The sequence below is a fragment of the Ovis canadensis genome, chromosome 2 (genome assembly GCF_042477335.2).
Source record: "Ovis canadensis isolate MfBH-ARS-UI-01 breed Bighorn chromosome 2, ARS-UI_OviCan_v2, whole genome shotgun sequence".
NCBI lineage: Eukaryota > Metazoa > Chordata > Mammalia > Artiodactyla > Bovidae > Ovis > Ovis canadensis.
The window spans coordinates 245511974-245527342 of NC_091246.1; the positions used below are offsets into that span (position 1 = coordinate 245511974).

Genomic DNA, 15369 nt, shown 5'->3' on the forward strand with positions numbered 1-15369 from the left:
GTAAAGGGTTAAGCATGGATCCTGGAGATGCTCCCTAAAAGTCACTTGTTCACTGCTGCTATTGTTGCTATGAAGTTGGTATTAAGAGGAGTAGGAACCTAGAATAATCCGACCCCTGACATCTGCTGCCCAATGACATTGCCTCTTACAGAGACCCCGTGGGATGCAGTGATCATGGCCCATTTTGGCCACTTCTGCTTATCTGGGATGTATTTCATGACTGCACACCCCAGCCTGCTCTTCCATCCTGCTCCTAGGCCCCAGAGCAGAGGCCCTTGTCTTCCTCTGCAGATTTCCTGGAACAGAGAAAGTGAACTGATCAGAACAGGCGAACCAGGCCCCCTCAGGACAAAGGGAGACATCAGAGCCCAGCGGTTCACTCAGCAGAGAATATCTGCTGAAAGTGTAAGTCACTCAGTCATGTCCAACTCTTTGCAACTCCATGGACTGTCCGTGGAATTCTCCAGGCCAGAATACTGGAGTAGGTATCCTTTCCCTTCTCCAGGGGATCTTCTCAACCCAGGGATTGAGCACAGGTCTCCAGCACTGAGGGCAGATTCTTTACCAGTTGAGCCACAAGGGAAGCCCCTAATATCTGCTCAGCATCTACTATGTATCCGGTCCTGCTCTGGACACCCAGAACATTGGGGAACAGGACTATACCCTAGTCAGAGGCTAAAGGAGGAGACAGAAGAGAATAGTGTGCTGAATATTTTGATAAGGACTGCAGAGAACTGCTCTATATAACAGAAAACCAGACGGGCACAGTTGTAAAAGAGGAGGCTTCCCAGGTGGCCAGAGTGGTAAAGAACACGCATGCCAATGCAGGAGACATAAAAGACGTGGGTTCGATTCCTGGGTTGGGAAGATCCCCTGAAAAAGGGCATGGCAACCCACTCCAGTATTCTTGCCTGGAGAATCCCATTTTCAGATGAGCCTGGCGGGGCTACAGTACACTGGGTTGCAGAGTTGGACACTGAAGCGAGTTAGCACGCAGGCCAAAAGGAAGGCGTCTTTGGAGACATGCCCTTTGGGCTGAGCCTTTAAGGCCTGGCAGGCGCTAGAGACTGCTAGGCCCATCTGCCCATTTAACAGAAAAGAAGACTGAGCCCAGTGTCTGTCCACGGTGCCCTCCAGGCCTCATTTAACCGGAGTAGGCCGAGCGCTGCTCTCCGAGACCGCAGGTCGAGCGCCAGAGCCCGGCCAACTTGCCCGCCCAGCTCCCAGGGCGGGGCCTCGGCCCAGGTGCGCGGCGGAGACGCTTCGCGGAGGCAGGAAGTGTGTCCCCAGCGGCGGCCCGTGCAGCGCTCCCGCGAGACGCTCACCTGCGCCCCAGGTGAGCAGCGAGGGGGGGCGGGGGGAGGGGCTGAGCTGGAGGCGGCTCACCTGGCGGGACAGGTAAGCCCCGCGCGGGCCCGAGGGGGCGCGAATCAGGGCGGCCCCAGTGTGGGAAGACCCCCTCCCGAGGCTACGGCCGGGCGGGCGAGGGTCCCGGGGCCGGTTCCTCCGGGGCCACCCTCCCACTTCCGGGGTGCGCGGGCCGGGCCCGGCCAGGGAGCGGCCTGAGCGGGCGCCTAGGCTGGGCGGGCAGACTGGGGGGTGAGGGGGCCGGGTTCGCCCTTAGGGTGGCGCTGGCTTGAGGTGGGAGCCGTGCTTGCTGGGGAGGCGGGGGCGGGCGGGGAGCGGGGGCCATGCACACCCCGAGGGGCCCTGTCTATAGGCTGGATCCTCCCGCGGGCGGAGGGCCCCTGCAGCCGGAGAGTGTGGTGCTTGCCCCGAGGGCACCGCTGGTGTAGGGGCTGTGCTAGCCCGAGCGGCAGAGCCGGGATCTGGTTCTCCCTTGCCCCCAGGACTAGGTGCCCGAGGGGGCGGGAGTCGGGGGCTGAGACTTTGGGGCCGGAGATCAAGGGTGCACGGATGCCCGGGCACGCGAGTCGACGGCTGTTTTGGTGAGCAGGGTTGGGGAGACCCTCTCGGCCGGTTGGGTGTGCCAGACGAAGCTGGGCTGGTGCGGCCGGGCCTCTCCTGGTCACCTTCGGAGGAAGGGGATGGAACAGAGAGAGACCTCCGATGTGTGTGTTCTCAAGGATTAAGGGGGAGTGGGAGAGCCCCAGTTAGAAGTTTGGGGAGGGCGTGCCAGGGTCTGGGGGCTTCTGACCCTGAGGACCATCCCTGCAGTGCCTGGAGGTGCCCAGAGACCCAGCCCCTCCCAGGTGCCAGGCACAAACTCTAAGGCCCCTGAACGCAATATCTCATTTAAACCTGAAGGTGGCCCCTGAAGGTATTCTTCTCTCCCCTTGGTAAAGATGAGAAAACTGAGGCCAGAAGCCTTACCCCAGGCACAGCAGGAACTCCTACTGAAGCAAGAGACTGATGTTCCTAGGATTTTGGAGGTGGGGGCGAAAGCAGCAAGGGGGAAATAGAGCCAGGACGAAACGGCCTGAGATTGACTTCAGGAGGGTTCAGGGTCTAGAAAGAAGTGGGAAACTGAAGCCAGGCACTGTCCTTACCCCAGGTCTTGTCCCCTTTCCTCCATCCCACTCTCCCTTCTAGATGTGTGGTGTGGAACAAACTACAGGGGCTCCAGAGTCTGAGAGACCACAGTACAAATCCAGCTCCATCCCCTCCCTGGTCTCTGGGAAAGTCACTTCACCTCTCTGAGCTTCAGAGTCCTGATCTATAAAGTGGAGATATAATACTTACAGGGCAATTATGAGCACTTAAAGAAAGCAGAAATTCTCTTGAGCTAGAGCCTGTTTCTGGCCCATTTAGCCCAGCCTTGGGCACATGGTAGGTGCTCAGTAAATATTTGTTGGATGAATTTGATGAATGGTGGTGGTGCTATTCAGTCGCTCAGTCATGGCCAGCTCTTTGCAACCCCATGAACTGCATCATGCCAGGCTCCCCTGTCCTTCATGATCTCCTGGAGCTTGCTCAAACCCATGTCCATTGAGTCAGCGATGCCATCCAACCATCTCACCCTCTGTCGTCCCCTTCTCCTCCCCTCAATCTTTCCCAGCATCAGAGTGTTTTCCACTGAGTTGGCTCTTCGAATCAGATGGCCAAAGTATTGGAGCTTCAGTTTCACCATCAGTCCTTCCAGTGAATATTCAAGGTTGATTTCCCATAGGATTGATTGGTTTGATCTTGCTGTCCAAGGGATTCTCAAGAGTCTTCTCCAACACCATAACTCAAAAGCATTGATTGTTCAGCGATCATCCTTCTTTATTGTCCAACTCTCACATCCATACATGACTAGCGGAGAAACCATAGTGTTGACTATACGGATCTTTGTTGGCAAAGTGATGTCTCTGCTTTTTAATATGCAGTCTAGGTTTGTCGTAGCTTTCCTTCCAAGAAGCAAGCGTCTTTTAATTTCATGGCTGCGGTCACTGTCCATAGTGATTTTGGAGACCAGGAAAATAGAGTCTGTCACTGTTTCCATTTTTCCCCCCATCTATTTGCTATGAAGTGATAGGACCAAATGCCATGATCTTAGTTTCGTGAATGTTGAGTGGTTTTTGTTTTTTTTTTTTTTTTGGTCTTTATTGAATTTGTTACAATATTGTTTATGTTTTATGGTTTGGTTTTTTGAGGCATGAGGGATCTTAGCTCCCTGACCAGGGATGTGACCCACACCCCCTGTACTGGAAAGTGAAGTCTTAACTACTAGACTGCCAAGGAATTCATGGGTCTGGAGAATGTTGACTTTTAAGCCAAATTTTTTACTCTCCTCTTTCACCTTCATCAAGAGGCTCTTTTGTTCCTCTGCTTTCTTCCATACCAGTGGTGTCATCTACATATCTGAGATTATTGACATTTCTCTCTGCAGTCTTGATTCCAGCTTGAACTTTATCCAGCCTAGTATTTCACTCTGCATCTAAGTTAAATAAGCAGGGTGACAATATACATCCTTGACGATCTCCTTTCCCAATTTGGAACCAGTTTGTTGTTCCATGTCCAGTTCTTTTTTTTTTTTTTCCCATGTCCAGTTCTAACTGTTGTTTCTTGACCTGCATACAGATTTCTCAGGAGGCAGGTAAAATGGTCTGGTATCCCCATCTCTTTAAGAATTTTCTACAGTTTGTTGTGATCCACACAGTCAAAGGTTTTAGCATAGTCAATGAAGGATAATTAGATGCTTTTCTGGAATTCCCTTGCTTTTTTTATGATCCAATGGATGTTGGCAATTTGATCTCTTGTTCCTCTGCCTTTTCCAAGCCCAGCTTATACATCTGGAAGTTCTCAGTTCATATATTGTTGAAGCCTAGCCTAAGGATTTTGAGCTTTACCTTGCTAGCATGTGAAATGAGTGCAGTTGTGCAGTAGTTTGAACATTCTTTGGCATTGTCCTTCTTTGGGATTCAAATGAAAACTGACCTTTTCCAGTCCCAGGGCCACTGCTGAGTTTTCCAAATTTGTTGCCATACCAAGTGCAGCACTTTCACAGCAGCATCTTTTAGGATTTGAAATAGCTCAGCTGGAATTCCATCACTTCCACTAGCTCTGACAACTCAAAAAACCTTGGAGGTAGAGAAAAAGACAGTAACCGAAACCATGAATAGAAACCTCTTGTTCTTACAAATCCTGGGTACCCCAGAGATCAGTGTAGTTCAAACAGGGTAGATATGCCTACCCTCTTGATCCAAGGGCTAAGCCCAAGACTCAAGGCTCTCCCCATGCAAGCACTCCTTGGGCACAGGTTCATCCATGGAATTGGCAGCTGACCACTCTAACTGCCCCTTTCCTCTCAAATAATAGATGGGGTTGCATATGAATTGAAGTGGGCCACTTGCGTTCAAACAGATGTGTGGCTTTGACAATTTATTTAACCTCTCTTTAGCCTCAGTATAATGACAACAATAATACCTACAAATAGGGTTCTGAGAATTAATTGGTTGAGTACATTTAAGCATTGAAAACAAGGTAAGCTACAATAATTAACTCTTTCACTAGAATCAAACTCCTGAGGTTTGGAAATTTTATCTGTTTTACCACTTCATCCACAGAATTTAGAAGTGTCTGCCATACAGTAGGCTCTCAGTAAATATTCATTAATTGAGTGAATGAATAAATCCATACCCACCCCAGCATTGCTCAAACCAAGGCAGAGGGTTTTTAACCACTTGCCTCTCTGGACTGTGAGGGACTTTCAAGCCACCTATTACAGTTTCAGTTTGGGAACCTTTGGAGGGGGACTTCACCTTACTGTGACCAGACTGCTGTTTCCCCCACTCCGGTCAGCCTGGAGCCCAAGCCCTTTCTCTTTCTACCTAATGGACTTGGTTCTACCCAGAGGTCATGCAGAATGTATCAGTCTCCTGAAATACTTACTGTGCCAACCCTGTTCTGGACACTGATGCGGAAAGGAGTCAGACACAGTCCCTGTCCCCTTGGGTCATATAGGCTTATCTTCAAACAATGGGTTCAAGGCCAACTCAGCTGACTCAGAGCCAAGCAGAATGCTGTGGGGGGAGGGGCTCCCATCTGACTTGAGGTTCTGGAGAGTCCTTGGAGAAGGAGCGCTGAGTGGAGCTGGGGGAATGGGTTGAAGAGTTGCAGGAATAAAGAACTCCTGTATCCTGCTCATCCGCATTCATCACACCTAACATTCCCTCCCTTTCTCTGTCTACGCATACCTTTCCTTTTGGGAGGAACCCTTTGAGATTAGGTTGCAGACACCATGCGTCTTTACCCCTAAATGCTTCAGTGTACACTGCCTAAGAATCAGAACACTGTCTTATTTCACAGTGAATTTAACATTGGTGATTTAACATTGACATAATGGTATTAAATAATATGCAGTCTAGTTTTAAATTTTACCGATTATCTAGATTGAATCCAAGATTCAATCCAGGATTGCACATTCCATATACTTATCATGTCTCTTAATTTGGGCTTGTCTGATATCTTTTCATGACTAGATTCAGGTTATACATTTTTGGCAGGAATACTCCATAAGCGATGCTGTATCCTTTAACCGACAGGAGACACATCCTGTTGGTTTGTCCCATTATTAATAATGTTAACTTTGATCACTTGATTAAAGTGGTGTCTGCTTAGTTCCTCCAGATTCATGATTGTTTGTCATTGTTGCTGCTTTTTAAATTGTCACTGGCTGCAGTGAGTAGAAGAGAATAGAGGTGGCCAGAATGGGGGCCTTGATAGTATCTGGGTGAGAGATAATAGCAGCTGTTTGTAGGGAGGTAGCATTGATCTGACCAAAAAACATCATCTGTTAAAGCCAGAATTGGGACTTGAATACAGATAGCCTGAGATTCAGTCCCAGGTTCCCTTCACATCACCAGTTCTAGGACATTAGTAAAAGATTAATGTCTCAGAAAATCTAGGCCAAGGATAGTTACTGCCCAGCAAACCCTTCCATGTGATCAGAGAGAAAGAAAGAACGTGAAGTCACTCAGTCATGTCCAACTCTTTGCGATCCCGTGGACTGTAGCCTACCAGGCTCCTCCATCCATGGGATTTTCCAGGCAAGAGTACTGGAGTAGGTTGCCATTTCTTTCTCCAGATCTTCCTGATCCAGGGATTGAACCTGGGTCTCCCACATTGTAGGTGGACGCTTTACTGTCTAAGCCACCAGGGAAGTCCTCCATGTGATCAGTTCAGTTCAGTTCAGTCACTCAGTCGTGTCCGACTCTTTGTGACCCCATGAATTGCAGCACGCCAGGCCTCCCTGTCCATCACCAACTCCAGGAGTTCACTCAGACTCATGTCCATCGAGTCAGTGATGCCATCCAACCATCTCATCCTCTGTCATCCCCTTCTCCTCCTGCCCCCAATCTCTCCCAGCATCAGAGTCTTTTGCAATGGGTCAGCTGTTCGTGTGAGGTGGCCAAAATATTGGAGTTTCAGCTTTAGCATCAATCCTTCCAAAGAGCACCCAGGACTGACCTCCTTTAGGATGGACTGGTTGGATCTCCTTGCAGTTCAAGAGACTCTCAAGAGTCTTCTCCAACACCACAGTTCAAAAGCATCAATTCTTCGGCCCTCAGCTTTCTTCACAGTCCAACTCTCACATCCATATGTGACTACTGGAAAAACCATAGCCTTGACTAGACGGACCTTAGTCAGCAAAGTAATGTCTCTGCTTTTGAATATGCTATCTAGGTTGGTCATAACTTTCCTTCCAAGGAGTAAACATCTTTTAATTTCATGGCTGCAGTCACCATCTGCAGTGATTTTGGAGCCCAAGAAAATAAAGTCTTGACCCTGTTTCCACTGTTACTCCATCTAATTCCCATGAAGTGATGGGATCAGATGCCACGATCTTTGTTTTCTGAATGTTGAGCTTTAAGCCAACTTTTTCACTCTCCATTCTCACTTTCAAGAGGCTTTTTAGTTCCTCTTCACTTTCTGCCATAAGGGTGGTGTCATCTGCATATCTGAGGTTATTGATATTTCTCCCGGCAATCTTGATTCCAGCCCAGCATTTCTCATGATGTACTCTGCATAGAAGTTAAATAAACAGGGTGACAATATACAGCCTTGACAGATTCCTTTTCCTATTTGGAACCAGTCTGTTGTTCCATGTCCAGTTCTAACTGTTGCTTCCTGACCTGCATATAGGTTTCTCGAGGCAGGTCAGGTGGTCTGGTATTCCCACCTCTCTCAGAATTTTCCACAGTTTATTGTGATCCACACAGTCAAAGGCTTTGGCATAGTCAATAAAGCAAAAATAGATGTTTTTCTGGAACTCTCTTGCTTTTTCCATGATCCAGCAGATGTTGGCAATTTGATCTCTGGTTCCTCTGCCTTTTCGAAAACCAGCTTCAACATCAGGAAGTTCATGGTTCATGTACTGCTGAAGCCTGGCTTGGAGAATTTTGAGCATTACTTTACTAGCATGTGAGATGAGTGCAATTGTGCGGTAGTTTGAGCATTCTTTGGCATTGCCTTTCTTTGGGATTGGAATGAAAACTGACCTTTTCCAGTCCTGTGGCCACTGCTGAGTTTTCCAAATTTGCTGGCATATTGAGTGCAGCAGTTTCACAGCATCATCTTCCAGGGTTTGAAATAGCTCAACTGGAATTCCATCACCTCCACTAGCTTTGTTCGAAGTGATGCTTTCTAAGGCCCACTTGGCTTCACATTCCAGGATGTCTGGCTCTAGGTGAGTGATCACACCATTGTGATTATCTTGGTCGTGATAATCTTGGTGTGATCACTCACCTAGAGCCAGAAATGTGATCAGGGACCTTCCCAAATACATCATGACATAATGTTCCCACAGACAGAGTTATTTTCTCCCATAATACTGCGTATATCCTGTGTGTTCTAGCTTTTAAGCATCTGTTTTCCCTACAAAACATGTGTGAATTACAGGAATATCATCTATAGTTCACTCATTTTTGGTTCTATTGTGCCTAACACAGGGCCAGTTTCAGTGAAATCTGAGCTTGCTAGCAACCAAGTCAAAACGGGAAAGAAGATGCATTTTGAGGCTTGCTTTCTTGTCTAATCAAAGGCAGCAAAACAGTGCTTGATGTTAAATGTTGATAGGAGAGCCAGTCTGAGTCATACTGAAACATGGACAGGGGACCTGTTGATTCCCAAGTCTGATCTGAAGGAGGAGGGGAAGAAAGGGAAAGTGGTGAGGATCAGGTTCTGTAGCAAGTCAGATGGAAAGGCATTTGTTGAGCAGCCTCAGGCTCTGTGCTGGTGGGCTTACCAACAGTAGGAAGAAACTCAGGGAGACCGTTACCCCAAAAGTGAGATCCCAGGAACTTTTTCTTTGTAAAATATATCTAAGATAAAATATGCCATTTTAATTTTTAAGTGGTTTTGATGTTACAGGCCTGTATGTGACATTAAATACATTTACATTGTTGTGTAATCATCACCACCGTCCATCTCCAGAACGTTTTCATTTTCCCAAACTGAAACTGCCCATTATATACTAACTTCCCACTCTCCCCCTGCCTCCAGCCACCACCAGTGTACGTTTTTACTATTCTGGATATTTCCTATAAGTGGCACCATAAAATGTTTGTCCTTTTGTGTCATGCTGATTTCACCTAGCATAATGTCTCAAGGCTCATCTACGTTATTTGCTGTTTAGTTGCTAAGTCATGTCTGACTCTTTGTGACCCTATGGACTACAGTATTCCAGGCTCCCCTGTCCTTCACTATCTCCCAGTTTGCTCAGATTCATGTCCACTGAGTTGGTGATGCTATCTAACCATCTAACTTTCTGCAGCCCCTTTCTCCTTTTGCCTTCAGTCTTTCTCAGCATTAGGGTCTTTTCCAATGAGTTGGTTCTTCACATCAGGTGGCCAAAATATTGGAGCTTCAGCATCAGTCCTTCCAATGAATATTCAGGACTGATATCCTTTAGCATTGACTGGTTTGATCTCCTTGCCGTCCAAGGGACTCTCAAGAGTCTTCTCCAGCACCACAATTCGAACGCATCAGTTCTTTGGCCCTCAGCTTTCTTTATGGTCCAACTCTCACATCCATACATGACTACTGCAAAGACCATAACTTTGACTGTACAGACCTTTGTCTGCAAAGTGATGTCTCTGCTTTATAATATGCTGTCTAGGTTTGTCATAGCTTTCCTTCCAAGGAGCAAGGAACTTTTAATTTCATGGCTGCAGTCACTGTCCACAGTGCTTTTGGAGTTCAAGAAAATGAAATCTGTCACTGCTACTGCTGCTGCTGCTGCTAGGTCGCTTCAGTCGTGTCCGACTCTGCGATCCCATAGACGGCAGCCCACCAGGCTCCCCCGCCCCTGGGATTCTCCAGGCAAGAACACTGGAGTGGGTTGCCATTTCCTTCTCCAGTGCAGGAAAGTGAAAAGTGAAAGTGAAGTCGCTCAGTCGTGTCCAACTCTTCGGAACCCATGGTCTGTAGTCCACCAGGCTCCTCCGTCCATGGGATTTTCCAGGCAAGAGTACTGGAGTGGGGTGCCATTGCCTTCTCTGTAATCTGTCACTGCTTCCACTTTTTCCCCTTCTATTTGCCATGAAGTGATGGGACTGGATGCTATGATCTTAGTGTTTTGAGTGTTGAGTTTTAAGCCAGCTTTTTCATTCTCCTCTTTCACCTTCATCAAGAGGCTCTTCGGTCCTTTTTCACTTTCTGCCATTAGAATGGTATCATCTGCATATCTGAGCTTGTTGATATTTCTCCCAGCAGTCTTGATTTCAGCTTGTTATTCATCCAGCCCAGCATTTTGCATGATGTACTCTACTGGTGCAATGGTAAAGAATCCACCTGCTAATGCAGGAGATGCAGGAGACAATTCAATCCCTGGGTCGAGAATATCCCCTGGAGGAGGCAATGGCAACCCACTCCAGTACTCTTGCTGGAAAAATTCTATGGACAGAGGAGCCTGGCAGGCTACAGGGGTGGTAAAGAGTCAGACACAACTGAGTGATTGAGCACACACACTCTGCATATAAGTTAAATAAGCAGGGTGACAATATACAGTCTTGTTTTACTCTTTTCTCAATTTTGAAGCAGTTGTTCCTTGTTATAGCATGTATCAGAATTTCATTCCTTTTCAGGGCTGAATAATATTCCATTGTGTGTATACAGCTTCTTCTTCTTCTTTTTTTTTTATTCATTCATCCATCAATCGGCACTGGGTTGTTTCCATCTCTGCCTATTGTGAGTAATGCTGCTAGAACACTGGTATACAAATATCTGCTTGAGTGCCTGTTTTTCCATCCTTTTGGGTGTAACCCAGCTGGATTATATGATAATTTTATATTTAACTTTCCAAGGAAGTACCATGCTATTTTTCAGAGCAGCTGTGCCACTCTGCATTCCCACCAGCAATGCACAAAGGTTCCACCCTCTCCATATCTTCTCCAGGGCTTGTCATTTTCTGTTTTTAATAGTAGCCATCCCAATGCGTGTGAAATCCCAGGAGATTTTGATATATAGGTTAGAGCCCAGAGAGAATTTCCTGTTTGGGGAAGCAAGGGGACAGGATTCGTGACCATACTTGGGCCCATCCACATCACAGACCTCAGAAGCCAGAAGTGGGAAGCTCCTTAGGTCTCAGCGCAGGCACGTGTCACAGCCTCTGACCCTGTCTCCCTCCTGGCCTCTCCCTCACAGGCGTCTGGCTTCAGCAGACCATGCAGTGAGCCATGCCCCGCCCCGGACACCCCCGCCCATCATCCGGGCCCCCACGCTTGGGACCTTGGGAGCGGCCCACAGAACTATGCCTGGAGACCTACGATGAGCCACCCCGGGCCCCACCGAGCCGCCGCACCCGCAGACCAGACCCCAAGGACCCCGGGCACCACGGGCCCGAGAGCCTTACGTTTATCTCTGGTTCTGCCGAGCAGGCTCCCGAGCCCCCTGCCTGCTGCCTGCTCTGGCGACCGTGGGTATGGGACTGGTGCCGGGCGGCCTTCTGCTTCCGCCGCTGCCGGGACTGCCTCCAGCGCTGCGGGGCCTGTGCACGCGGCTGCAGCCCCTGCTTGTCCTCGGGGGACTCCCCTGAAGGGGCTGCCGAAGCCAACTGGGTCAAGGAGCACAACGGCGTGCCCCCCAGCCCTGACCGTGCACCTCCCAGCCGGCGGGATGGCCAGCGGCTCAAGTCGGCCATGGGGAGCAGCTTCAGCTACCCCGACGTCAAGCTCAAAGGCATCCCGGTGTACCCCTACCGCAGCACCACCTCCCCCGCCCCCGACGCGGACTCCTGCTGCAAGGAGCCACTGGCTGACCCCCCGCCCATGCGGCACAGCCTGCCCAGCACCCTCGCCAGCAGTCCCCGGGGCTCTGAGGAGTACTACTCCTTCCACGAGTCGGACCTGGACCTGCCTGAGATAGGCAGTGGCTCCATGTCCAGCCGAGAGATCGACGTGCTCATCTTCAAGAAGCTGACAGAGCTGTTCAGCGTACACCAGATCGACGAGCTGGCCAAGTGCACCTCAGACACTGTGTTCCTGGAGAAGACCAGTAAGATCTCGGACCTTATCAGCAGCATCACCCAGGACTACCACCTGGATGAGCAGGACGCTGAGGGCCGCCTGGTGCGCGGCATCATTCGCATCAGTACCCGCAAGAGCCGCGCCCGACCGCAGACGGCAGAGGGGCGCTCAAGCCGGGTGGCCGCCCCAGCTGCGGCTCCCCCAGACAGCGGCCACGAGACCATGGTGGCCTCAGGGCTCAGCCAGGATGGTAGGTGGGGTGCACGGCCCGAGGGGCGGAGTGGAAGAGGCTTTCGCCAGGGAGGGTTACACTGGGCTCTTTGGCCACTGTGGATCCACCCCTCAGCTGGTCCCAGCTCTTTCTCCACCTGGTTCTCCAGCTCTCTACATTCCCTCACAGGCTCCTTCTGTCCCCCGCTGCTACCTGCCAGAGGGGCTTCCAGGCCTAGCCAGCTAGTCTGATTAACAGGACCCAGGTACCCATATGAATTTGGACCTCTGACCTGTGCTGGCCTAACCAAACCCCCCATCCACCATTGTACAGACAGACAGACACACATACCCTCTGTGTCACTTTTTAAACATCATTTCTCTATACACACACACACACACACACACACACATACATGATGTTTCTCTAACCCAGCGCACATGCACACACAAACACATACTCCGTGTCGTTTTTTTAAACGTTTTTCTACACACTCACACAGACACACACATTTCCCTAACCCAACACGTGTGTGCGCACACACACACGCACACAAAATGTTTCTCTAACCCAGCATGTGTGCACACACACACACACTCCATGTTGCTTTTTAAACATCATTTCTCTACACACACACATATGATGTTTCTCTAACCCAGCACACACACACACACACACGATGTTTCTCTGATCCAGTGCATGTACACACACACACACACTCCGTGTTGTTTTGTAAACTTCATTTCTCTACACACACACACACACACACACACACACACACACGATGTTTCTCTAGCCCAGTCCAGGGCAAGAAGTGTGGGGAGTGAGATTGAAGGGACGTGATAATGACCACTGCCCCTCGTGTTCCCTCCCTAGAACTCACAGTGCAGATCTCCCAGGAGACGACCGCAGATGCCATTGCCAGGAAGCTGAGACCCTATGGAGCCCCAGGTTTGGTCCTGACGTGATGAGGAGTGCAGAGAGGAGAGGGGACAGCCCTCGCGGCCCCCAACCTGCCCCTCTCCCAGCTTCCTCCTGGGGTGGGTGAGGATGGGATCAGAAAGGGAGGAGAGGCCCGAGCAGCCTCTTACCCTATCCCCATCCTGCAGGCTGGCTCCAAGATTCCGCTGGGAGAGATTCAGGGGGATGCCCCTGAGCCAGGAGGCGGGCAGGTGCCCAGAGCCTGAATTGAAACCCCAGTCGCTGGAGAGGAAAGTGGAGGGCAGGGGAGGCGGGCACCCACCGATGCTGAAAAGGCACCCTGTGTGGTCCCTACTGCTATCTTCTTGGCTTTCACAAGCCCCTGGAAACAGGGTCATTCCCCTTTACAGGGAGCAAGACGGGTTGAGAGAGGTGAAGAAGCTGAGTGGCTCACCCAGCCAGGATGAGCCTGACCCAGGCTCAAGTCCCCCTCTGTTTCTTTTCAGCAGGTGTTCCCTGCCCGAGTGCTTTGCATGAGCTCCTCCCCATCTCTGAGCCCCTGTTTCCTCCTTCCTCCCCCCCTAGGATACCCTGCCAGCCACGACTCATCCTTCCAGGGCACCGACACAGACTCTTCAGGGGCACCCCTGCTCCAGGTGTACTGCTAACCCTCGCCAGGCCCAGTGCTGCCACCCCATCCAAGAGAAGTATAGTCTACAGCATGAAGAGAGGGACCAGAGCCCCGCTTTGTGGGAGGCAAAGCCGTGAGCCCAGAAGCAGTGCCCACTCTGGCTCCTCCCGCCTTGGCTGAATGGTTCCCGAGCCACATGCATTTCACTGGGCTGAGGTGTCCACGTTCCCCCGGGGTCCCCCGCTGGCCTGGCCCCTGCCTGGGCCTGTTCCTTCCTGCCCAGTCTTCAGGAGGCCTGGGTCATGGAAGGCAAAAGCTGAGGAGGGGACTTCTGGGATTGAATCCCGACTCCACCCCCATAGCATGCTTCCCCTGTAACATACAACCCATAATCTATCATGCAGTCCTCCCCGTCCCCAGGACAGAGGGGGTAACAGCTCAAAGAAGCTTGTCTTACATGTATTGGGTTTGAGGGCAGGCAGGGCCTCTGTCTGGAACTCTGTGGGCAGTGCCCACTCCACGTTATGTTCTGTTGAGCAGTTAGGTTCTTGGCTGGTTGTTCTACATACTAACGTGACCATAGTACAAACTTAATAGATATCTGTCTGCTCATCTTGGCCGTCATGCTGTCCTTTCTGTCGCATTTGCCTGACTGCTGTCTGGAGCAGACCATGCAGAGCATCCAGCCTGGCTTAGTATCGTGGGGTTGAGGTCAGAAGGCTAAACTGAGAGCGGTAAGGCCCGTCTCTCAGACTCCTCACCTTGAGTTCCAGATCGAGACAAGTGCAGGGTCTGTACCTTAGAAGGATTTATCAAGTGGCTTCTGTCATGGTTGAGAGGTCCGTCTAGGCAAGCCTTTTGCCCCAATACACTGCCCACATGTGGCCGCTTCTGGCCATCCTTGCAGCTTCCTCAAACCCGGCCCCCACCCACCCCGCCTCAGGCCTGCGGCTCCCTCCGTCTCTCCCTGGAGCCAACAGCACCGAGCATCCCTGGTGTCTTCTTAGGGTGGGGTCATTATTTCACAGGGGCTGAGGCTCAGGTGCATTAAGGAGTTAAGAGGGTCACATACTAGTAACTGTGGCTCTGTACCCAGAAGCTGGCCTCTTGGCACTTTTGCCCCCAAGCTGGCAAACTGACCCACGTGGGGTAGAAGCCAGATCCCCTGTATGGACATCAGTGCTCAGCTGGGTTCAGAAAAGTGAAAGTCACTCAGTCGTGTCCGACTCTTTGGGACCTCGGCAGGCCAGAATACTGGAGTGGGTAGCCTTTCCCTTCTTCAGATCTTCCCAACCCAGGGATCGAACCCAGGTCTCCCACACTGCAGGCGAATTCTTTACCAGCTGAGCCACAAGGGAAACCCAAGAATACTGGAGTGGGTAGCCTATCCCTTCTCCAGGGGAATCTTCCCAGCCCAGGGATCAAACCAGGGTCTCCTGCATTGCAGGCGGATTCTTTAGGCTCCTGCCACTCCTCACACACAGGGGTGTGTCTGTCCTCAGTGAGACCAGAGCAGGCCCGATGGCCAAGTCCCACTGATAAAGCTAGGTGTCCGGGGCCCCTCTCTGCCCCACTTCACCTGCAGCCGCCCCCATCACCCTTTCTCCTATCCTCAGGGACACCCTTGGAAGCTGACTAGACAAACTGTGTGTCTGTTCAGTTTCCTACTGGACACACTGGATGGTCCCTGTGGCCAT

General features: G+C 50.6%; 1 protein-coding gene across 2 annotated transcripts; it reads left to right on the forward strand.

The window, feature by feature from the left end:
- The first annotated feature begins 1150 nt into the window (after window positions 1–1150).
- KDF1 (keratinocyte differentiation factor 1) lies at window positions 1151–14284 on the forward strand. Of its 2 annotated transcripts, none has more exons than XM_069578913.1 (4): window positions 1151–1336; window positions 11089–12159; window positions 12997–13071; window positions 13627–14284. In XM_069578913.1, exons 2-4 carry the CDS (start codon window positions 11121–11123, stop codon window positions 13707–13709), a joined length of 1197 nt encoding a protein of 398 aa, XP_069435014.1. In that variant the 5' UTR covers window positions 1151–1336; window positions 11089–11120; the 3' UTR covers window positions 13710–14284. The 2 variants fall into 2 exon arrangements, with proteins under 2 accessions (XP_069435014.1, XP_069435013.1); XM_069578912.1 differs by having other exon boundaries at window positions 1289–1398.
- The last annotated feature ends 1085 nt before the right edge of the window (window positions 14285–15369 follow it).